The 25,619-nt window shown below is 36.4% G+C and overlaps 1 protein-coding gene across 5 annotated transcripts in view; it reads left to right on the forward strand.

Moving 5' to 3' along the window:
• Positions 1–25,619, forward strand: part of ITPR1 (inositol 1,4,5-trisphosphate receptor type 1) — a 245,219-nt gene that overhangs the window by 171,299 nt on the left and 48,301 nt on the right. For all 5 annotated transcript variants that reach the window (XM_087923707.1, XM_087923703.1, XM_087923705.1 and 2 more), the window contains 8 exons: positions 6,897–7,077; positions 9,954–10,210; positions 12,177–12,377; positions 13,300–13,410; positions 14,556–14,651; positions 16,361–16,483; positions 18,334–18,438; positions 19,665–19,857. In XM_087923707.1, the coding sequence (XP_087779833.1) occupies positions 6,897–7,077; positions 9,954–10,210; positions 12,177–12,377; positions 13,300–13,410; positions 14,556–14,651; positions 16,361–16,483; positions 18,334–18,438; positions 19,665–19,857 (1,267 nt within the window). The remainder of the gene's footprint in view (positions 1–6,896; positions 7,078–9,953; positions 10,211–12,176; positions 12,378–13,299; positions 13,411–14,555; positions 14,652–16,360; positions 16,484–18,333; positions 18,439–19,664; positions 19,858–25,619) is intronic.

The following is a 25,619-nucleotide window of genomic DNA, read 5'->3' on the forward strand; positions in this document are numbered from 1 at the left end:
TTATAACAAGTTGTCAAATATTTAATTTAAAGTTGTCAAATATTTAATATTATAACAAGTTGTCAAATATTTAATTTAAAGTGGGAAACATGAAAAGATGAATTAAACAGATAATAATAGAACTACCTAGGACTGGAATCATAGAGACTTGAACAGAAAAGGAGCATATCATATCAAAGCCAAAAGGTCACAGAAAATTAGAGAGCAAATGTACTTTGTGTTGGTAGAGGGGAAATCGTTAATGATTTATTAATGAGAAATGAGACATTAATGATGTCCAAATTAATGGACATCAGAGAGGAAGATGGTCAAAGCCAGAGTTGGAGGAATGAAAGCACAGTTAAACTAAGCAGCAGATTCCAAAAGGTTAAAAGTAAATGGCATAGGTTAACATTGAGAATAAAGATGACAGTGGAATCTTTCCAGAAGAACAGGAGCCAGAGAGAAAGGAGAGGTTAATAATTTGGAATAGTGGAGTTATAGCAGCAAGATAAAGCTTAATTAGAACTTGAGGTAAGAAAAATGTAAGAGAAAGAAGTTTGATAGGCAGGAGTATTATTTAAGCCATCTTCAATTCTTTTCTGTTCCAAAACAACAAATCTATTCTCTTTCCCTCATCTCCACATATAGAAAACCAACCACATTGCTTATTCTCCCCCAGCCCCTGGCTCGTATCTAAATAGAAAAGTCTTAAAAGCTGTTTAACAGCCTGATAAAAGCACAGTTATTCCAAGTTGCACAGTGTACTGGTCGTCTGTTCTAAAGCATCATTCATTCCTGTAATACTGTAGCTAGAAGAGGTGGATCAGCAACAGCATTTGGGTAATGAGCAGCATACAGACTCAGACTTTCCTTAGACAGAAGCTCAGAATAACTTTCAAGTACCAAACTAACTAGCTAACTTTCCTGTTGATGGGTAGTCAAATCATCATATGTGACTGTGGAGGAGATATGGATGAACAAAATACCAATGGTGTAAAAGGAGAGGAAGAGAATTGACAGCAAACCTGTTCAGTTTTATCTTTAGTTTTTAATTTTTGATTTATTTGTTACACATGGAAATCATAGTCCAGTCTTCTCTTCTGTAGGTATAAAAGAAATACAATTATCCAGGCTAATTAAAATGGCTTCCTAAAATGAGATTTGCCCAGGTAATTAATATACAAATTTTAGAGTGTCTCAGAAAATCAGGACAGAACAGCACGGGGCTTTCTTCTTTTTAATGTAACTTTCTTTCGGCATTTAAATCAGCTACAGGTGGATTCAGGTTAATCCCTATAAGGATTAGTCTCTGATAAGCAGGAAAAAGCAGGCTTTTTAAAACAAGGTCATGCTCCTTTTTTTGTTTTTTTTGCACAGGAATCAACAAGGATGTTATATAACTTCTATTTATATTCAACTGGCTAGTAGCTGCAGGCATACAAAACAAGCAAAGGGAGGAATTTAATGAGCTCTGAGGGTTTGCTCACCTTCTCAAGCTGGTAGAGACAGCTTGAGATCTTTTGGTCATTTTTTTTTTATGCGTCAGCAAATGAAGCTAGTGGGTGGTGTGGGTAGGTGGACTGACTGGTTGCCATGGTTTTCTTCAGTTCCCTTTTCTGTGCTATCTCTTCCAATATATATTTAAGGGTTGCTGACTTTCAGGAGCCAGTAAAATGTCCTTGTTCTCACACCCACATACGAATCCTTCATTCAGGAAGGAAGTAGGATGTCTCTCTCTCTCTCTCTCTCTCTCTCTCTCTCCTGTACCGATAATGTGTGGTTTAAAGGCTCACTATACTTCTGTGGGTGTGTGTTTGCTGCAGCTGTGTTAAATGTGTGAAGAAAGTGGTATTTTTTTTTAAAAAAATATTGAAATTGTAGTCCCACGACTCCCACAGACTCAGAACCATCTGGTTGTTCTGCTACATTTTAATCAGTGCAAGGGGAAAAAAAATAGAACTTGTGATATTACCTGTAATTTTTGCACATTAATCCACCCTTTGCTCACTTGAAATCTTCTTCCCTTTTCTGTTGCTTTCTATGCTTGCCCTGGATGTTTGTCCCTAGTATAAAGCAGGAAGCTAATTAGCATTTGGGCTGCAGAGACTCATCTCATGCAAGACTTTTTCAGAAATCAAGTAGGTAGCCATGGCCCATTTGACAGTGTAGATTGCTCCCAGTGGAAGAAAACTACTAGTAACTCTGTCCTCAGTTCTGAGGATTGATTTGACACAACATCACTAATACTGGACTGTATGCTAAAATTACAGTCTCTAATTGTGGGTAATCTACTGGTGCTTCTGGTTATTTTAAATCAGAATTGGCAAGTTTTAGACTTGTGGACTTCAACTCCCAGAATTCCTGAGCTAACATGACTGGAGGAGGAATTCTGGGAGTTGAAGTCCACAAGTCTTAAAGCTGTCAAGTTTGAAGACCCCTAATGTAGTTCCTTATCATAACTCTTAAGGAACGAAAGAGAAATCCCTCACCAGATATGCCTTGCTGGCTGTGAAAGCTCCCTTGCCCTAATCCATTTCCATGCATAGAATAGTAATAAAAGTTTAATTCAGTTATGGTATTTCATCAACAGAAGTGGCCAATAGATGGTTTCAGGACAAGAGAAAGGCTGTCTAATGAACATCTAAATCTAAAATGTTTTTGTTGGCTTTGTAGTGTAATATTTGAATGTAAGTGTAAAGACAAGCTTATGTTCAGTAAAAGTTAGGAAGAAGCTAAATAGATCCTAATGAAGGTGATCTTGAGCCGATCATTCTCTCTCATCCCAACTTGCCTCACAGGGTGGTTGTTGTGAGAAAAATGGGAGGAAGGAAGAGTATTAGATATGTTCATTTCCTTATTTATAAAAATAATAAAGGTGGGATATAAAATTAAATTGGGATGACAATATCAGAAATGAGGAGGTTATAAGCCACCTGGGAAAGCCAAGGGAAATCATCAAAACCATTAAAAAGTGAAAGTTAGAATATTTTAGGCATGTGATGCAACCCAGAAAAATACAGCATACTTCACTTAATCCCTCAAGGAAAGATTGAAGGCAAATGGGGTCCAGGCAGAAGAAGAACATCATGGCTTCAAAATCTAAGGAACTGGTTTGGACAAAACTCAACAGCACTTTTTCATGCGGCCGTTGATAAAAATAGGATCGCCAACATGATCACCAACATCTGATGATGAATATGGCACAAGAAGAAGAAAAATAAAATTAAAATAAATACATTCAAGTGGTTGGCTAAAAGTCAGCTGAAATGCTAATCTTCTGTGGGAGAACTGTCTATTCTATTCTGTCTAATGCTAACCAACCTAACAGGGTTTCTTTAGTTTTCAGTATTGCCCTCATCCTGTGTTGTACGTGATAAATCAGTCTTTAAATGTTTATCTGTGAAAAATACATTTTCAAAATTCTTACTTCATGCAAGTCTGGTTTTTTGCTTCAGTTATATTACTGTAAGTGATTTGGATTCTTGGTATGTTCTTGTATTTTTCTTTAGAAGTGGCATCTGATGAAAGGATGCTGCTCTGATCACATAGAGCTGGAAAGAGCTGATATTGTAATCTACAGTACTTCACTGCTGTCTTACTATCAATTATTGGCTCAACCATAAGTGATATAAATTCAAGCTTTTGAAATAAGATTTGTTTGGCATGATCTGTTTTTGAAAAACAGAGAACAGAATAACAGCTTTGGAAATGGACCTTGGAGGTCTTCCAGTCCAACCCCCTAGCTCAGTCAGGAAGCCTTATACCATTTCAAACAAATGGTTGTCCTGTCTCTTCTTTAAAACTTCCAGTGTTGAAGTATCCACAACTTCTGGAGGCAAGTCCTTCCATTTATTAATTGTTCTAACTGTCAGGAAAATTCTCCTTAGTTCTAGGCTGCTTCTGTCCTTGATTAGTTTCCACCCATTGCTTCTTGTCCTGACCTCAGAGGCTTTGGAGAATAAATAGCTTGATTCCCTCTTTTTTGTGGCAGCCCCTGAGATATTGGAACACTGCCAGCATGTCACCCCTAGTCCTTCTTTTCATCAAACTAGACATACTTTTCAAGTACTTTTCAAGCAACATGAGGCTCTTTAATCACTTTTGAAATATGAAAATGGATCAGACACTTTTAAAGTTCTTTTAATCCCACCTTTATTATGTTTTATAAATAACTCAGGGCAGAAAACATATGCCTTTGTCTTCCTATTTTCCCCACACAACAGTTCTGTGAGGTGAATTGGGATTAGACTGAAGTCACCCAGCTGGCTTTTATGTCCAAGGCAGGGCTAGAACTCAGTTTCCTGGTTCCTAGCCTGTTTTTTTAACCGCTAGATTAGGGGTCTCCAAATTTGGCAACTTTTAAGACTTGTAGGCTTTAACTTCTAGAATTCCCCAGCCAGTATAGCTTGGAGACTCCTTCGATAGACCAAGCTGACTATGTTGGTATTACAAAACTCATACAATCACATCCCAAAAAAGGATAAGGATAAATGTTTAGCAAAATATTTCTTACTGTTAATAATCGAGACAAAAATTACACTTCAATTTTTTTTCCCACTGAAAATGAATGCTTTACATAAGGAATTCTTTTCTCAGGCATTTAAATAAATAAATTATATAGAATTTATAGAGGTTAGAATTTTATAGCCTGTATAGAATGCTGGCTACAGACCTGCAATGTCAGGTTAAAACAAGAAGACAGTAGGGAGTTTCTGATTACTGAATTTGAGTGAAAGCCAAACTTCTTTATGCAAATTTTCATGTTTCCTGTTATCTAAGTTAGCACTATGGTATAAATAAATAATTATAACTACAGCACAAACCTAGGTAACCCTATTTGAGGTAAATGTTTCTAATACATAGGATAAATGTGAAAATTCACAAATATGAGCAAAATCTAATATGAACAAAACCATCCTTAAGGCATCATTAATTCAGCTTTTCGTTCTAATAGGTTAGCTGCATTGCTATATCACTCATAGTTCATGCTAAGTTTTTACCATTTCAACAGCAGTTCCCTGGTATACTATGGAATTAAAACATGGAAACTGCTATTCAGTTTGAGGTTGATTTATCTGTGGATGAACTTATTTTGTATGAAAATATGTACAAGATACACATATTGTATATATGCTGATAAGACCATCTGCCGATAAGCCAACCCAATTTGGGGGATATATTTTGGCAACTAAAATTCTTGGCTTATCTGCAATATATACAGTATTCAGAAATTTATTGGGTATCAAAAATAAATATATGATGGGAATATGAATGTGCTTAAACTGAATTCTCATTTTGTAATGGCCAGTATTTGTGAAAGGTTCCTAACAGCTTGTAACACATCATAGTAAATGATCCGATTGTGAATGCTACCCAATACATGAGAGTTGTTAAAGCTTTCAGAAGGAAAGAGAGGCATATGACATTGTGATTATGACAAAAAAGAAACCTGGATGAAGCCTGATGGTGGCAGATGAGATTCTGCCGAAATGGTGCTACAACTTTAAAAGCACAACTATAGTGACGTGGGAAAATACTGAACAAAGCTGAATACTATATATATATGTGCAGGTCTTAGCGTGTTCAGATCTTTTCCCATGTAAGATTGAGAGCATGCAGGAAAAAAACAGAATACGCCAAGACCTGCATACCTGTACCCATGAAAATCTATGAAAACATGTATGTATGTATGTATGTATGTATGTATGTATGTATATACACACAGACCAGATAGTGCCCTCATTTTACAGCCAGTCATCATGTGAGTTTGATGTGGGAACCCACTGTCACAATGAGGGGAGGATACTGTGCCCCATTTATACAGAGTCCTGGCAGACACCAAGTGAGATGCAAATCTTATTCAGGATTGTCCATTGTTGATGTAATTCAATGGCACCTTTTTATAGGGTCATTTATATATCTTCCTATAACTGGGCTTTCAAGGCCCCCACTTGGCTTTCTATTGGGAATGGACGTGAAAGTTGTTGGGCAAATTTTGGGCAAGTGCCAATGGGGGCTTCCTGGATTAGGCTCCCTTAATAGGATTGTGTAATATTGGTAAAGGAAAGATATAACAGCTACTCACATATTGAAGTGAAATGGAATCACAGGTGAGCTCCTTGCATGATCCTTACATGTAAAGTAGTGAGTATACAGCTTGTATAACAGTGCAGCTTTGTTATGATCAGCATATGTACTGTATTGCATACCATTGCTTCTATATCTTCAATCCTTTGGGGTGCAGCAGTTCTACATGTTATGTAATAGAAGAGATGGTCAGCCTATTTTCCAAAGCACCCAGAAGGCAGGACAAGAAACAATGGATGGAAACTAATCAAGGAGAGAAGCAACCTGGAATTAAGAAGAAATTTCCCAACTGTGAGAACAATTAACCACTGGAATAGCTTCCCTTCAGAAGTTGTGGGTATTGCATCACTGGAAGCTTTTAAGAAGAGACTGGGCAGCCACTTGTGTGGAATGGTGGTATAAGGTTTCCTGCTTGTGCAGGGGGTTGGACTAGAAGACCTCTATGGTCCCTTCCAGCTCTATTATTCTGTTACTCTTGTTATTTTGTTATTCTTGTTAGGGCATGGTATTATATGCTTAACAGCTGCAATAGTTGCAACAAACCATATTGTGGAGAAACTATTCCATACTCACTGTTTTTTACTTTTTCTGCTCTTAACTCTGAATTAGCAGTTGTGGATAGTTGTTTCATAATTCTAAGCTGGCTGTGAGGTTATAATTCTTTATCTTGAACAGTTTTTATTTAGTAATATTGCAGTAGCTCAGTCAATGATTGTGGAGCTCACAGAGAGCGCATTTAGTTTTTTGAAAATTTATGTCTTTGATATTACAAAGATTTCATTTTTATTTCTAAACTATCAGTTTCCTGGGCTTTTATTTTGCTACAGCACTCCTTTTTTTGTCGCTTAATGGAAGATAAGAAATCAGAAAAATTCTTCAAAGTTTTTTATGATCGTATGAAAGTTGCTCAGCAAGAAATCAAGGCCACAGTCACAGTTAATACCAGTGATTTGGGAAACAAAAAGAAAGATGACGACTCCGACAGAGATGTGCCAGCAAGGAAGAGAGGTAGGTTTAGGAGCTACAGTAGAATATGCCCAATTGAAAGTAAATAATCATCTGATTAAGTATTTTATTGATCCTATGATTTTGGTCCACAGAAGGAAAAGAGTGCTATCCTACCATGACATCATCTTCCTTTTTCAATTTTTTGGGATATGGCAATTACTGAAATGGTGACAGGTATTCTCAATATTAGCATGCCAGCCAGCTTGAGTGTTGCTTCATCTTTTCATATAACATTCTTTGCTCTGCAGGCAGTAGGATCTAGAATTCTGTTATTAAAAGCAGACTTTCTCAATTCAATCTAAAGATGAATTAGGTTTTTTTTCAACCACTTCCTGGTTGGAAAGATTAGTTGGTGACATCACCATTCTCCGGGGGTGGGGGGGACACCCAATTGGGGATTCCTTTCATGTCCCCAGCAGGAACTGAAGCAAAAAAAAAAAAAAAGCTCATCTTGAATGCAGACTTGCTAATCTCCAACCCAACATCCTAACCATGAGAGCCACCATTCTCGTATGAATTAAGATGCACCTTAGGAATTAAATTTTAAACTTCTCTATCACTTGGTGCACTGCTCTGACATGCGACTATGATGGATCAGTACATATTGCCAATAAGGATGAAATAAAATAGATTGTTCCTCATATTTAATAGTTTATGCACTAGGAAGTTGTTCCAAGTCATCAAGAATATGAACCAATGTGTTAGACAGCCATATACAGTTTGTAAATACGTATATGGTAAGGACATAATTTTGAAGAGCAGAAGATTGGTATTTTTATACTACATATTTTAAGTAAAAATAAACAGATGCATTAACTGTGGATCCAGTGGATAAAATAAGCACCATATTTACCCCAAAGAAGTAAGGTTCATCCCTATGTGGTAATTACCTGTGAGTTGGGGTGAGTGTAAACTTGATGACTCCATAAGCATAAACTACACTTCTAGAAATGAAAGACCAGGAAGCTTAAATCAGTGCAGATATCCCTGCTGAAAACCCTAGATGCTTTTCATGAATGGTGAAGAATGCTCAGAGGATAATCTCTAATTTTAAATAGCGTGCCTTATTTTAAAAGTGGTTGATTTTAAGCAAAAGTTCTACAAGTCAATTCATGCAAGTAATCCTTGACTTACAACATTTTGTTTAGTTCAAAAGCTACTTACGACTCAAAGCTACTTACGACTGTTTTTCACAGTTACGACCACTGCAGCATCCCCAAAGTCACATGATCAAAACTCAGGTGCTTGGCAACTGACTCACATTTATGATGGTTGCAGTGTCGGGGGGGGGGGCATCACACAATCACCTTTTGTGACGTTCTGACAAGCAAAGTCAATGGGGAAGCCAGATTCATTTAACAACAGTGGCAAGAAAGATCGTGAAATGGGGCAAAACTCGCTTAACAAAGGTCTCACTTTACAACTAAAATGTTGGGCTCGATTGCGGTTGAGGGCTACCTGTATTATTTTCTTGCTTCAGGATCTACCCTGTTTTGTAATAAGGCTTCCAGTAGATGTACAGATGGGGGAAGTGGGACATGGGGAAACGGGGATACACACACATATGTACACACACACACACACTCTAACCTTCACATATTTATTGCCCAGCAGGACATGCCCAGGACTGATTACATAAAAAGGGGAAACCTGAGCATTTCACAGGATTTTTGTCAGTACGTTCCTGGCTATACTATTTTGAAGAATTCTTCCTCATAGATGGTTAAGAAATCAGTGGAGGGCAGGCAGGGAGGCATGGTTGCCTCTTCTTTTGATAACTTGAATCCCTGTCCAAGCAGAACTTGGATTTTTATTCCTTAAGCAATTAAAAAAAATGACAGCATGAGAATAAACTGCATCCACAATTGGTCATTATTAAAATGGTGGTTGCTGTTTCCAGCATTTATCCGACTTGACTGCAAGGTCTTTTTTTTTTTTTTTTTTGGCATTACAGTTGCTTTTGTTGTCATAGCAGACCCTTAACATAGGGATCTCCAACCTTGGCAACTTTAAGACTTGTGGACTTCAATTCCACAAAGTTGAAGTCCACAAGTATTTAAGTTGCCAAGGTTAGACACCCCTGCCTTACATATTATGCCATTTGTCTGAAATGTGATGGTTTCCTGCCTAATCAGGGGTTGGACTAAACGACCACCTAGGTCCCTTCCAATTCTGTTATTCTATTCTAAAGCAGAGGTGGTTTTTCAGCTGCCTTTTCCTGATGCCAATTAGGGCTGAGAGGAAGTAACTACCCTAAGATAATCTAGTTAGCTCCCATGTTCAAGGGAAGTCTAGAACCCAGGTCTCCCTGGCGCTAGTCTAGCATCCTAACCATGATCCATAATGTCTGTTGCTTTGTCATATGTAAACTATGCTCATTTGAATCAGTGACTGTCTTGAGTTTCATTAAATCTGAGCAGTCTGCTCTAATCACGACGGAATCTGGATCCAATCCAATATGCTGAAGTGTAAAAGGAGGAGGAATTTATATTTATCCAAAAGAATTTTACTATACTTTCAGTGAACACAGAGAGAAAATTAGGACTTAATAGTGTTTCATGTACTAGGCGTTTCGGTGGCAGTTTCTAGACCCCTGTCAGCAAGTCTGTTTTACAATAACTAAGCATCATGTACTAAAACTTTTAATGACTGTATTTATGTTTATTTTAATCTACGGAGAATTGTCTTTTTGAGGTTGTTTCTATGCACTGCTAAGAAATGAGATGAATTGGGCTGGCTTGTTAAGCTTATTCTAATCTAGATCCTTTTACTACAAAAAGGCAAAATGCTAAATGGCAAAGATGTGAAGTTTTCTGGAAATGGTGAAGGGGACCTCACCGTTATTTGCTAATGGGATTTGTCATTGTACATTATAGCATTAAGGGAACCCCTGACCCAAATAACAGAGGAAGTGAGAGATCAGTTGGTTGAGGCCTCCACCGCTACAAGGAAAGCATTTAACACCTACCGAAGAGAAGCCGATCCCGATGATCATTATTCAGCTGTAGAAGGAGCACAGTCTGTGGCAGATAAAAACAAAGATGAGCTGGAGATGAGCCCTGTCATCACAATAATGCAGCCCATCTTACGGTTTTTGCAGTTGCTGTGTGAAAACCACAACCGGGATTTGCAGGTACACATGCATTTGCCATCTATGAAACACAGTCATGAGCCCCAATGTGTCTGGTGACACCTTACTTTGTCTGATCTGACTTTTGAATGTTTTTTATTAATGAGTTGAGAAGCTAGCACATTGCCAAAACTAGCACCAGCCTCAAACCTCATCTTTATTTGGGTGGATGGAGGAATGGATGGACTGAAGTAGTTAAGGTATTGTAGGAGGTGAAGAAGGAGGAAAATATTCTCAACTACTAGTAAACAAGCACTTTGGGACTAGCGAAACACTCCCCAGCAACCATACTGTAAGAACATCCATTAACATCTTCTCAAATTTCAAAAGTGCCTAGCAACCCAGAAAGTGGTACCTAAGAACACATCTAACAATTCTGTCTTCTGAAAAGAGTTGGATTTCTTAAACTGAGAACAAGGGATAATTTGTTAGTAATAATTAGACCACTATTTTTGCTTTTATTCATCCCCTTAATTTTCCCTTTCCCTGTCTCTCCCTAGTTGATGCCTTGCTGTATGGAACTGTTGCTCTTAACACATATAGTTATGTTATGAACCGGAAAGCCCCACTCACAGAGCAGCAAAGGATTATCTAATTTGAAGTTGTGTGATAGTATTTTCTCCTTCTTGGCTTCCTTGTGGGAATGTGGTAGCTAATGGAGGCTACAAAATTGGGCAGGAAGTACAAACGTCTGGAGCCTATAACTTGCCCACCTCAGAGATAAGAGTATTTCATCTTAGACCTAAACTGTTGTGTGCGAAATTATTTGGATTTTTGCTGTGAAACCCCAAATCATCTGAAAAGCATTTTTATTTTCTTTGATCGTTCCCTGATGATTTACCTTAGGGCTTTTCCATACTGCAGCTTGAAACTGCTTGACACTGGCATGTAAACTGGCTAGAAGTGAAACAGGTTCAAGGAACTCCCTTTACAGACTTCTGCTTCTTATTTACAGAATAGCTGTGATCTATTTTGTCTTGACTTTGTTTACTACAGCCCCAAACCGTGAACTCTCCTGCTTCTTTATCCTTCCCGTCCACCCTGGAAAGACAAGCTCCAGTTATTTTCCTTTCTGTGGCTGGGTATTTGGGGAAAGTGGTTTCTATTGATTAATCTTTTCAACGGGTCCATTGACTCCCACTCATATTTAACGTCTTCCCACAGTAGTAGGCCAGTAGGAAAAAAGAAACACCACGACTTTTTAACACTTTCTCTATCAGTTGGATTAGAAGAAGAAACGGGCAGAACAGCTGAATCCCTGACTACACCAGAGAACTCATAAGGATTTCAATATTCCACCAGTGAACCCTGAAAAACAAAAGAAACACCTGCCATTCATTAACTTTGCACCTAGTAGTTGAAGAAAAGCATTACCGTTTGCAAATCTTAACACATTTTGGGAAAGATTATCTGGCTGAACCCAATGTTATTTCCTTTTGGGTGGGTAGGTCTTTTGTTTCAGCTTGTCCCCTGAAAGAGAACAGATGAACAGAAAGTAGAAGAAGTTCAAAGGATTGGTGATTTGTCCTGCTCTTTTCCAGGAATACTGACAAAGATGCCACCAATGTGGCAAAGATGATTTAGCAAGCACTGGAGAAAAAAGATTGGGGAGGTTCTGATGCCTTGTTCCTTTTCATCCCATCTATGTGCCAAAAAAAAAAAAAAAAAACATGCAAGGGACCGTTCAGATCTCTCTGCTTCTGCTGTTGGTGCCTATTGTAAATATGCTTCTCAAAGACCGCAGCAGAATTACGCACTGCTATTTAGATGGGAAAGTCTACTCATACATACAACAGAATATACAGAGGACTGTTTTGCCCTGTACATGGGTTGATAGACAAGTGTTTCTAGTACAGATGCCAGTAGATACCATTGAATTTGAAAAATTGTGGGAATAAACTGTTTTTATGTTAAAAAAATGAAATTCATAACTTTTTTCTTTCTCTGTTATTGCTATGCCCTTCTCTAGAACTTCCTCCGTTGCCAAAACAACAAGACTAATTACAACCTAGTGTGTGAGACATTACAGTTTTTAGATTGTATTTGTGGAAGTACAACTGGAGGACTTGGACTGCTTGGGCTGTACATTAATGAGAAAAATGTAGCATTGATCAATCAAACTCTGGAAAGTTTGACAGAGTACTGCCAGGGACCATGTCATGAAAATCAGGTATTGTAGTTGGGGCAAATGGGAGGTCTAGCTGGCTTGGTGCAAATTGAGAGGCCAACTTGGAACACTGAGAATTCCTGTTAGTATTTTGCAATGTTTAAGTTTCAACTTGGAGCATTAAGAAAACAAATAAGCATGTGATTTTATGGGTGCATAGTATGACCGGAGGCCCACCTACACTGAGGATTATGGCAGTGGTGGAAAGGAATGGTTTGCTAGCATGGAAATTTCCTATTAGGGAAAAAGAATTATAGGTAAACGACTTTGCTCAGTTGTTACCAAATTACAAATCTCCTTTGTCTGTGTGGGCATTCAGGTGGGTAGCTCTAAATCAATCTTGACTCATGCTTGAATAAGTCCCTGAAAGTTTTTCTGCAACATTTTGGAAGTGATTTGCCTTTGCCCTTTACTTCTGAGGGCTGAGAGGGAGTGACTGGCCCCAAATCATCTTGCTGCTTTTGTGCCTAAAGTAGAATTAGAACTTAGAGTCTCTGGGTTTCTAGTTTGTTTGTTTTTAACCACTACATCAAACCAAATTTCACTGCGCACTGCTTTTTCGAAGTTCCAAATGAACGCATAATTATTTTATTATACATAATCATACACATAGGTTCATACACATATTGACATTTACAATCATTATTTAGAAATGTTACTACAACACCACTACATGTACTGAATTATGGCTCAGGTGTCTGTTTTGTTGAAAGTCCCTGGTCTTTCTCCAATAATATTTCAGACTACATTCTTCTCTATTCTATGGTAAATAGTAACTTAAAATAAATTTGTGATTACATTTATATTACATCTTAACTAAGCCAGAATTTTCCAAACAATTCCCCTCCTAATTTGCAGGGTTTTTTTTGTAAAATAATCATACTATATATTGTTATCTTTTTCCACTACCACGCCCTTCATGTAGAACTGCATTGCTACTCATGAGTCCAATGGTATTGATATAATTACAGCATTAATTCTCAATGACATCAACCCCCTTGGAAAAAAGAGGATGGATCTTGTATTAGAGCTGAAGGTAAGTAGATACTTTAACCATGAAAATGATCATTATTGCAAGAGAAAACAAACATTTATGCTCAAAATGGTTGTGCAAACTCTCAGTAAGCCCAAGAAATTCACTAAATGTCTTAGACAAGGTAGTATGTACAGGAATTAAGTTTGAATAAGACTTAAACTACACTAAATTAATTAAACATGACCTAATGTAAATTTGCAAGGATGCAGATTAATTTATTTCTTGTATGTTTAACTAACCATTAAAATGCAGTCCCCAATTTATGAAATTGAAGGAACCAGGATAGTCATCACAAAATATGTCATGAATCTGCTCTATCAGATAGGATTGGCACATGCCTTGTAACTGAAACTCTATAGAAAATTTAAACATTAGGGAGCAGGTGATTCAGGTCTATAGATAAGAAAACAAACTGCAATAAAACAATCTTTATGTAGTGATACTTTATGGTGGGAATTGCAGTTCACAGAATCATAAGTTTTAAACATTGTAGTTCAAAGGACATTTATACAAATAACTCGCTAGAATTTGTTAGTCATAACCTAACGTTTTCAATGTAGATTGCTGTGTGACATTTTATTATTTATATGCTGTTCAGTTCCCAAAGACTGTAAGCAATGATACAAAATAGAAAACAAAAAATATACGTGTGTGTGTATACGTGTGTGTGTGTGTGATCAAATACAAACCTTCCTATCCATTATTATAGGAAGGAAAAAATAGTCATGATAACAATAGTTAGCTACTGCAGGGATGGACTTTTGCAATCTGTATTTCTGCAAAACAAGACTTTGTAAATGCAAAATTCATGATCTTTACTTACTGTGTTAAATATTATGTAAGAATGAGGTCTGTTTCGTAGTCTGTTGGAAATTGAGTGCACTGTACTGCCAGAGCCCTGATCTGAATGTAAATTATTTTTCTTAAGTATTTAAAGAGCACAGGTTTTTAGCAGTGGGTTTCTAGACTTCATTGTACATACAGATACTTTTTGGACTTTTTCATTTGTTTTTTTGTCAAAAAACAAAGAAAATGCATGAAGTAGTAGTCATATTCATCTGCGCTTTAGATGTGTTTTTGTTTTTTGTAATACATGGATATTTTAATCAGCTTACTTTCCTTAAAGTTCCTTTTTTCTCCCCCAGAATAATGCCTCAAAGTTACTCTTGGCTATAATGGAAAGTAGGCATGACAGTGAGAATGCAGAAAGGATCCTTTATAACATGAGACCAAAAGAACTGGTATGTTTCCAAGAATTTGCTTCCATTAATTTAGACAGCAGGAAAATTAACTTGCTGCCAGATGTGTGATTAAGATCACACTATTTTGGATCTTATAAACTGAGGCCTCTCCTTAACTGAGCCCTATTATGCTTAGCAGTAAATTGAAAGAGCTTTGTTGTATATACACAGGTATATTTTAAGTTGGCTTAACTTGAGATCTTAAGAAGCATTATTTTCTATTACAGTCACAATATAATTTTAACTGTGATCTGGCAATATAGTTCTATCGTATCGAGGTGGGTGGGTTACAGGCAATGTTCAGATCAAATAGAGAAGAGAAAATTTGTTTTGTAAGGTAAAATTATATTAAACTACATAGAAATATATCATGGCAACATGGTGGCATTTATATCCAGATTTCATTCTCACAGGTAGATGGCAAGGACATTTGTATTGATTTTCGCCATTAGCCTTTTGCAATCTTGAAAGATTTGCTCCAAGGGATAGAAGGATTTCATGAGTACGGTGGGAGCCAATTGAAGGGATGAAAAAAAGCAGTTCTACTCCTTCTCTTCTGTTAGCCAGACTTCCCAGTGGATCAAAATGAAACAAAAGCGTTCATGGAGAAAAGGATTTTACTTTGTATGTTCAATGTGAAACACTGAGTGAAAGAACTTGAAAGAAGACATGCTGAAATAATTAGCTGAGAAGTCACATGTCCCATTTGTTTTCATATAAAGATAGTCCCTGACTCACAACCATTCATTTAACAACTGTTTAAAGTTACAATAGCACTGAAAAAAGACCAATGCTTGTATAGCAACCCAAGGTCACATAATCAAAATTTGCACACTTGGCAACCAATACATATTTTCAATGGTTGCAGCATCCCAGGGACAGGTGATCTTCTAGCTAGCTTTAGACAAAATCAGTGGAGGAAGCCTGGTTCACTTAACGACCTTGTGATTCACTTAATAACTGTAGTGATGGCAATGAAAATTGTGGTCCAGTTATGGTTATAATTCAATTACTACCTATATTTAAGAATAATATGCCCAACAACACTTAAGTTCAGTGTAGAAGCTTGGGAAGTTATGACACTCTAGCACTAGATACACTAGACCAAATAGTGGGGGAGGAAAAGAAGGAAAACTGCTGAAATTTTATCACTGTGTTTTTTTTATTCTGAGATTTATTTTACTTATTTTGATGGACCTCTTAAAATCTCTATGTTGATGAGACATTATGTATATTATTTAAAATACTTTATAAGATAAAGGTTTGAAGTAGTCATTTAGATGTTTTTAAAAAGCTGTCTAAGTATTCTTTTGTCCTGTTTTAAACAAACAACAAAATGCAAGCAAGGAATTCAAACCTATATAGTTATAGTAATTGTCTGCGTCAAGAGTATAACAGAATATATTATTCAGCAATAATGGTGTGGGCTGGAGATAAAGTTTAAGGCTTTATTTTTGGCGTTCATTGCACTGAGTCAGTTTATTTCTGATATAAATTATAGTTGTTTAAAAACCAACAGCAGTAGCAGTAATTTGAGCCAGTGATCCTCAGCTTCAAAGGATAGAGGGAAATAAAAATGACTTCATATAAGTTTCATTTTCAGAATATCTGAAACAAAATGAAAATATGAATCAGCTCAAATACTTGGATTTTGTTTTTTTCCATATATATATTTCAAACTTGTGAAATGTGTTTCTCTTTTTCTACAGGTAGAAGTAATTAAAAAGGCCTATCAGCAAGGTGAGGTTGAATTTGAAGATGGAGAGAATGGTGAAGATCTTGCTGCATCTCCTAGAAATGTGGGGCATAATATTTATATATTAGCTCATCAGGTAAATTTTTATTTAGCCCAAGGTTTGAAGCATTTGATTCATAGTAGTTGAATCATACACTGTAGGAATTCATTTCAGGAGTGTCAATATGAGCCTTGTTGGATTATTAATACTGAAACAAACAATGAAAGTAGTTAAGCAAAATAAACATGCATTTTTAGGCATTGTTGCCAGTTGTTCATGTTTGCCTGAAACCTGCTGTTGCCCTCTTTAGTCACACTCTTGGTGCATATTAGTTTGTCTTTCTTAAACTAAGTGCTTTGTCATACAGTTTTTCTCAGCATGTGCTGAAACATGTATTTGTTAATAAGCATTCTAAGATCACAACATCTCATTGATTCTCCATCCTTAAGTCTCAAGCTGATACACCTCATATAACAAACTTACTACACTCCAAATAAAAGAGAACCATTGGTAGTCTACACTGTAATGAACAAGGACATATTCAGGGGTGAGATACGACAGGGTTAACTACCAGTTCGGGATTTACAAGCTTCCCTGCACGCTGGGAGTTGCGCGTCTGTAAATTGTCATCAGCGTGCAGAGATGCAGCCTTTGAAACAGCCCTCTTTTCCTGCTTTTTAAACTGCAGCTGTGCCTCGTTCGGCAGCTGAGGTTGAAAAATCAGGAAATAAAGATCAGGTAAGAGCCCAGATGGGTGGGTGGGCAAAAACATCAGCAGACATAGAACCGGTTCTATGTCTGCTGCTCTTCAGAACTACCGGTTCTACAGAGGTAGACAGAACCGGTAGAAACCCACCCCTGGACATACTCAATTTTGAAGCTTCTAAGATTGTTGGATGAGCAGGCCCAAAACCAGCCAGGGAAGGGATTGAAGCCTGGGAAATTGGCTCCTCATCAGTCAACAGGAGTGCTGATTTACCATCAGCTTATCAACTGCTTAGGAGGCCAGGGCTTAGCAGCACAAGGAAACAACAGCCAATGACTGACTAGCCATCAATATCCCAATCAATATCTAAAAAGCCACATGCAATAGGTCCCATATAAATACCACACATAGGATAGCCCAAAGCACACATTCTGGTAAAGAGAAGTTCCCTGAAGAGGGGCTCCAGCATGAGTCTGAAAGCTCAGAAGACTAAACCTCTGGTCCCAGTGACTGACCAAGATTGAAAAGAGAACCAAACTGTTTTCATTTTGAAAATGGTTACTTTAGTATTATTCAAAAATGACAAAAAGGAATTGCTGACTAGAGGCTTTTTGCCAAGTAAGAATTGTACTTTTTGAGTTGTATTTCTCATACTCAATTTGCCAACTTTTGGGGATGCATTTTAAACGAGGTTCTAACAAAGACAGGAGAGATGAGTCCTTTCATTTTCTCTAATTTTGGTTGTGTGTTTGCAGATGTTTTATTACCTGATTAGGTAACATCATCAGTGTTAGTGAATGTTGAGTGTTCCCTGTTTATATACAGTAGCTTAAGTACAGTGCAGCAATACTGTATCTAGTACAATATTAGTACCAATAGAATAACAGAGTTGGAAGGGACCTTTGAGGTCTTCTAGTCCAACCCCCTGCTTAGGCAGAAAACCCTATATCATTTCAGACAACTGGTTATCCAATCTCTTCTTTAAAACTTCCAGTGTTGCAGCATTTACAATTTCTGGAGGCAAGTTGTTCCACTGATAAATTGTTCTAACTGATTATTTAATATTGGTTTTAATTTGACCAAGTCAATATCTGATTTGATTTGAAGTAAAGTAAAGTCAGCTATTCCTCTATTTTGCAATTGAGTCTTTCAATAGTTCTGAGTTTTTGCTTTGTTTTATTTTTTTAAGTAGGAGATGTGGGCAAGCTTCCTTGTCTTCTTAATTGTTCATTTATTTTAGCTTGCTCGCCACAACAAAGAATTGCAAAACATGTTGAAGCCTGGAGGCCAAATAGATGGAGATGAAGCTTTGGAATTCTATGCCAAGCATACAGCTCAAATTGAGGTAAATACCTCAAATTATATCAAATTAATCTTAAATGGAACTGTACAAAGAAAAGTAACAATTTGGTTTAGATCTTATATGTCTAGTAAAATAGTAGTTGAATTCTACATGTGTCCTGAATATCTAGTTACAAAATCCCGTCAATCTTTAATGAATGTGAGTCCTTCCAAATATCTACTTCATTTTTCTTTTTTCTTAAAAATGTGTTTTGATTGGGCTATTGTAGATTTATTTATTTTTTTGAAGTAAACAAACTAAAAGTATACTTCAGGAAAAGACTTGGGGTAAGCATGAGAGACTTCTTACAGTGGAAATGAAATAGTATCAAGAATGCAATGGAATTGGCTCTTCAGGAATATCTTGTTTCCTTCAATAGACAGACCTACTGAGCTATACAGCACAGACTCTAGGTACAAAATGTCCATTCCAGAGGAATATAGTAGCTTTATTAAAGAGCTATATTAATACAGTAGCTATGGCTTGTCTAAACTATTGAGCAGCTTCTCAGGTTCCTGAAAGTCATGCTCCAGTTTCATGATGCTTTGGGGCTTCATATATGAAAGCTGTCTCTCAAGCAATATTACAAAATACCTCAAACTCTTAAATAACACAGCTCTTTCATATTGCTCCAGTCAAATGCTAACTCTGAATTTCCCCCCCCAATTTAGTACTTTTATGAAACAAAACTAACTAGGTCTTTGAGGAAATATACATATTTAAATTTTCATAGAATCATCTTCTTATACTGTATTTGTATTAATGGAATCAATTTAAAAATAGGAAAAAGTGATTATATCGGTTTGATTTGATTTAGGTGTTGCCTGATTCCAAAGTGACTTTGGATGGAAGTGACCAGTGCAGATTTATTTGTTTTTTATGACTTTTTGTATACCAAATAATTTCAGTTGAAACAAGAAGATGAAAGGAGGGAGGACAGAGGGAGGGAGGGAGGAAGATTATCCATCTACCCAAGTAATTCTTGGCTAACAACTGAAATAATATAACTTTTGTAACAATTCTGATAAAGAAATAACCTACTTCTCCTATGTGACTTGAAATGTGAAAAAAAAATGGTGGCAAGAGAACTAACAGTGTTAACAAGAATACAAATCAGCAAGTATTTAAAAAGATACCAAGAGTTTCAGGAAGTTTTGCATACTGAGAAATAATATAATCTTCTTATGACCATACGCCATGCAAATTAACTCTTTACATTCTTCATGTAGATAGTTAGATCAGATCGTACTATGGAGCAAATAGTCTTCCCTGTGCCCAGTATATGTGAGTTCCTCACCAAAGAATCTAAACTCCGGATTTACTACACTACAGAAAGGGATGAGCAAGGCAGCAAAATCAATGACTTTTTTATGAGATCTGAGGACCTTTTTAATGAAATGAACTGGCAAAAAAAGCTAAGAGGTAAGTTTGGACTGGGACAGAAAAGGTTATCATTTGAAATTATATAATTCCTGATTTGAAATAGTGAACTTTTTTCCCTGAAAGAAAAAGAATATTAGACTTTCATGGTGTTTTCTTTTCTTTTTGTTTTCATTTCATTTCCTTTTTTCCATACAAACATCCTACTTTGGGGTTTCCAGAAAGGCTTTATTTTAACTCCATTGAGGCTGTTGCTATTTATTCCCATTATATCCCCAATTAATGTTTAAAACATGTAATACAAGGAAGTAGCTAAATGATTCTAACCCTGTCCAGTCATGGGCATGCATAAGCACACCAACGTGCCTACCATCCCTGTCCTATTGTTTCTTTTATATATATTTTTATTTTTATTATATGTATCCATGTATTCATAACTTACGTTTTTACTTAAACCTATTATCTTGTAAGCAATTGACAAATAAAAATAAAATAAAAATAAATAAAATGTCTGACTCTGGGGCATGGAACTCATCTCCATTCCTTGGCTGAGGGAGCCAGTGATGTCCAAAAACATTTTCTGTGGTAATGTGACCAACATGGCTATATGCTAGAGGTACACTCTTACTTGCCACCAAAATGGTACCTATTAATCTACTTGCATTTGCATGCTTTCCTGCTAGGTTGGCAGGAGTTGGGGTAAGGAATGGGAGCTCACCCCATTGCAGGGCACTCAGATCTCAAACCCAGGCTTTCAGCTCAGTTCCAAGATCCTTATGCAGGTTGCAACCTTATGGCTAAAATATACAACTAACCTCTGACAGTTTTAGGTTTATTTATTTTAGTCTTCTTTATTTTAAAGCAACTGTGCTGGGATTAACAAAAAAATCATTTTTTAACAATTTTGTAATGGCATAGGATTTCTTGAACTAGGGGGACTTCCGGTTGCAGCACTGTGGCAGGGCGGGGAGAGAAGAGCAAGCTCTGCTCTCTCATCCCCGATCTGTGTGTATGGAGGCCCTGGTGAGGGGCATGTAGACCCTGGAGGGGAAGACGAAGGTGTGAGGAAGCCCGAGGAGAAGTTTGATGGCGGCAGCGGTTGACAGCTTCGAGGGAGACCCCATTTACTCTTATGTGTGAGTGGTTGGCCATCTTGATGGCAGACCGAAGTCGCAGCGCTTTAGCCCAATGAGGAAGATATCAGAGCATGAACAGCGTTTTGGCATCAATTGACGGATTGAACTTGGAGTGAAGGAGGCGGAAAGTGAAAGTTGAGGAAAGAAATGTCAGAGAGAGACAGCAGAACTGTGAGTCTTAAATAAGAGGACAGAAGTCTGAAGGGAAATGGCGATCCAGAGGTGAAAGCAAGGACCTCTTAAGACAGAGATCGAAGCCGATTTAGTTGATTAAAGATTGACTGGTGTTTTGGACTTGTTCTGAAAAAATTGGAGTTGATTTAGATTGATTATTGAGGAATTTGGAGTTTAACTTGATGGATCTGTGACTTGTAAAAAAAGAAGAACAGTGGAAAAAAGTAAGAGACAGGACTGAACTCAAGAACGGAAGTGACATTTTGACATTATACAGAGAGAAGAGAAGCTGATGTAACAGACTGTGACTAAACAAAATGTGAATGGACAAAGAAAGGAAAGTGATTGAATATTACTAGACTTCTTTTTATAGAATATAATTAATGAAATAACATTTTGATTAAGGTTTGATTGAATTTATTAAGAATTTAAAAGTTTACATGACATGAAATTGTGAAAACTGGTGAAATACTATTTTGATGATTATCGATTGATTGATTATTAACAACTAATGAAATAAGTAAGGTCATATATATAAGAAGTGGAATATAGAATTGTTTAAAGGAAACCGAACTTTACAGTTAAAGATAAAGAATACAGTTGATATACCATAATATAGTAATATAAAATAGTTGTATAAGAACAATTTACAGTAAGTATATTTTAGGATATTATATTACACTCTTTCTCTCTTTTCTTTCTCATTTTGATATTATCCTTCCTGTCAACCTTTTGCCCTCTCTCTTCTTTATCTTCTTTAATTTTGGTGATTCAGTTAGTTTCAGATGCTATAAAAGATTGAATCAAATCTGAATAATTTAGAATATCATAAGTGGGAAAAGATATTTATATTCTAAGGAAAACTACTGAATAGAATTAATAACAAAAGAAAAATTAAATAGTGAAGGGTAAAATGGGAAGATATTTACAATAAAGTTAGGAATATGACCAGTACTACAACAGTGAACTTGAAAGGGAAAAAAACGATGTCTGGTTCATCAATGCCTATTGCATCTCCAGCGGGCCAAAAAAGAATAGAAGGAATGTTGAACACGGAAAAGACGAGCAATGTGGCCAACATGCAGACGATGCAAGCAACATTAACAGCTATTCAGGAAACGATGCTTAAAATGCAGGAGACAATGGTTAATAACCATACAGATATGAAGATGGAAATGGGAGAAATGAAGGGTAAGATTCAAAATTTAGAGGAGATGGGAACGATCCAACAGACATTGGAGAAGAATGAACAAAGAATAAAGAATATAGAAACTAAAGCTGAACAAACAGACAAGAGATTGGAAGGGATGGATAGGAAAGTAATAGAGATGAACAGAGACTAAGAAGATTCGATTATCCATCTCGAAATGGAACGTGCAGCATTCTATTTGAGGTTCCAAAATATATTGGAATCTAAAGATGAAGACCTGGGAGACATAATGTCCCACTTAATAGCAGAGGCATTGCAAAGGGACCAACAGGAAATAGTGAAAGAATTAGATGAAGTCTACCGAATCCATACAAACTACGCCAGTGAAACAAGCTGCCTAGAGAGGTCCGCATCAGGTTCGCCAGAAAAAATGTAAGAGATATTGTATATAGAATCACCAAGGACGAGCCGATGGTGAATAAAGAAAAAGAGATCATGTCCTTGAAACAAATTCTGAGGCAGGTAAGTGAGTTGAGGAAGGACTACAGATCTCTGACGATACTCCTGAATAAACAAAACATCTGGCTCCAATGGCTGGTCCCTGAAGGAATGCTGGTGACGTGGCAAGAAAGAAGAGTAAAAATTGATAGTATTGAAAAGGCACAAGAACTTTACGATCAGTTGATGGAAATAGAGGAAGAGGGGAGCAGCAAAGAAGAGTCAGAAAGCAAGAGTCAGGAGAACCAACAAGAAGATCAGCAACAGGGAATTCAGGAAACGGACCAAGAAGAGAGAGGCAAAGAAAAGAAAGAATACCCAAGGAGAAAAGGACTAAGAGTAAGACCCCAAAGAGAAGCAAGAACAAACAGAAGACTTTAGGTAGACTCAGAATTAACAATGGAAGAAGAGATTAAAATACTCTCAATAAACATCAATGGATTAAACTCCCAGATTAAGAGGAAACAAATATTAACCAAACTAACTAAACAAAACGTCAATATTATATGACTACAGGAGGTACATATCCAAAAACAGCATTAAAAATATCTAGAATATCCCAAGTTGGGTGTATTATTTACAGCATTGGCAGATCAAAAGAAATTGGGGGGGGGGGAGCAATTTACGTAAAAAAAGAGATAAACGCAAAAAAATCTATGCAGATGAACAAGGCAGAATTTTAATGATACAAATTAATTTACATCAAAAACAATTATTATTAGTGGAGATATATGCCCCTAATGATAACCAGAAGAAGTTTTATAAGGGACTATATGATAAAATAATTAGTATAGGTGAAGAAAATATTTGGTTGATAGGGGACTTTAATGCCATTGTTGATGTTAAAAAAGACTATATTAGTATGGAAGGGACTAGGAAGAAAAAAAAGAGAACTCTACCCCAAAGTTTTTTTGATTTAACACATGAGACCAATTTAGAAGATATACGAAGGAAGAGTAATCCAAATGAGAAGAAATATACGTTTTATTCTAGTCCACAAAAATCATGGTCCAGAATCGATATGGTATGGGTTAATGGGGCAATCGAGAAAGACATTAGTGAAATAGAGATAATGCCCAATATATGGGCTGACCATCGCCTGGTTAAAATTACATGGAAAGGACATAGTAAAAAGAAAAGGAGATGGATATTAAATTCACAAATAACAAAGGAAAAGGAATATATCTCAAGAAGTAAAAAACGAGTTGGAAACATTCTTTAAGGTTAATTTAAAACAACATACTAGTTTACAAAATTTATGGGACACTACAAAGACCTTCGTGAGAGGCATATCAATAGCCTATATAGCTAAGAAAAATAAAGAAAAATGGAAGAAACAGAACAAATTACAAGAAAGGATTTAAAAAATTGAATATGAGCTCCAAAAAGACCCCCAAAATATGGAAGTTAAGAAAGAAATAGGGATGATTAGACATGAACTAAATTTGATAGATATTGAGAAAAATGCACGTAACTTAAAAACTCTTAAACATAATTTCTTTGAATCAGCAAATAAAGCAGGAAGGTGGTTGTCCCATAAATTAAAAATAGAGAAAGAGAAAAGACTAATTCAACAACTCAAGGATGAGGAAGGGATAGTGTATTATCAGATGGAGGAGAAAAGATAATTGCACAAAGGTGTTTTGGCGAGCTTTGTAAGCAAGAAGAAGTTATGGAAGAAAACATTAGATACTACTTGGAAGGAAATGGTCTGAGTCCAATCTCAGCAGAAAACAGAGAAGTGCTTAATAAAGAAATAACATTAACAGAGTTACAAAAGGCGATACAAAAACAAAAAAAATAAAACACCAGGCCCGGATGGTCTACCAGGCGAACTATACAAAAATTTATCTGAAATATTTGAACCAATATTACTGGAACTATATAATGAGGCATTAATGCAAGCTAGACTTCTGAGGTCCTGGTCCGAGGCATACATCTCCTTAATTGCAAAAGATGGCACTGATCAACAACTAATTGCGAACTATAGGCCATCTTGTTGCTAAATACGGATTATAAGATATTCATGACAATATTAGCAGAAAGAATGAAACCAATTTTGAGTGAACTTATACATACAGACCAGAATGCTTTCCTGCCAAATAGACAAATTAAAAACAATATTAGGACAGTACTAAATTCGATTGAATATTACGAAGCACACCCAGAAAACAGGCAGCTTTAATTTTTTTAAATGCACAAAAAGCATTCGATAATCTCAATTGGAAATTCATGCTAAAGCAAATTAAAAAGCTGAATTTTGGCACTAATATAGAAAAAACACTACAAGAAATATACTCAAATCAAAAAGCAAGTGTATTATTAAATGAAGATCATACTGAAGATTTTGAAATTGCAAAAGCAGTGAGACAAGGGTGTCCATTATCGCCTGTGTTATTTATCTTATCTTTAGAATTGTTGCTAGCTGCAACCAGACAAAACCCAGAGATTTATGGAATTAAGATTAGAAATGAGGAATATAAAGTTCAGGCATTTGCTGATGATTTGGTATTTATAGTGGAAGAGCCAATGAATTCGGGACCAATATTGTTGCAACAAATAGAAAAGTTTGGGGAAGCAGCAGGATTTAAAATAAATAAAAATAAAACTAAGATGATAGTCAAAAACTGTACAACAAAACAGAACGTAGAATTAGACTGCAAATAGTAAAAAAGGAACTGCAAATAGTAAAAAAGGTGAAATACCTGGGAATTTGGATATCACACAGATGTTCATCATTAAAAGAGGGCAATTATGTTAAACTGATTAAGCAAATCAGAAAAGAATTGGAATTATGGGCCAAATTGAAACTGTCTATATTAGGAAGAAAGCAACGTTGAAAATGA

This window comes from Pseudonaja textilis, chromosome 2 (assembly GCF_049901715.1).
Source record: "Pseudonaja textilis isolate UNSWEBS1 chromosome 2, rPseTex1.2, whole genome shotgun sequence".
NCBI classification, from domain to species: domain Eukaryota; kingdom Metazoa; phylum Chordata; class Lepidosauria; order Squamata; family Elapidae; genus Pseudonaja; species Pseudonaja textilis.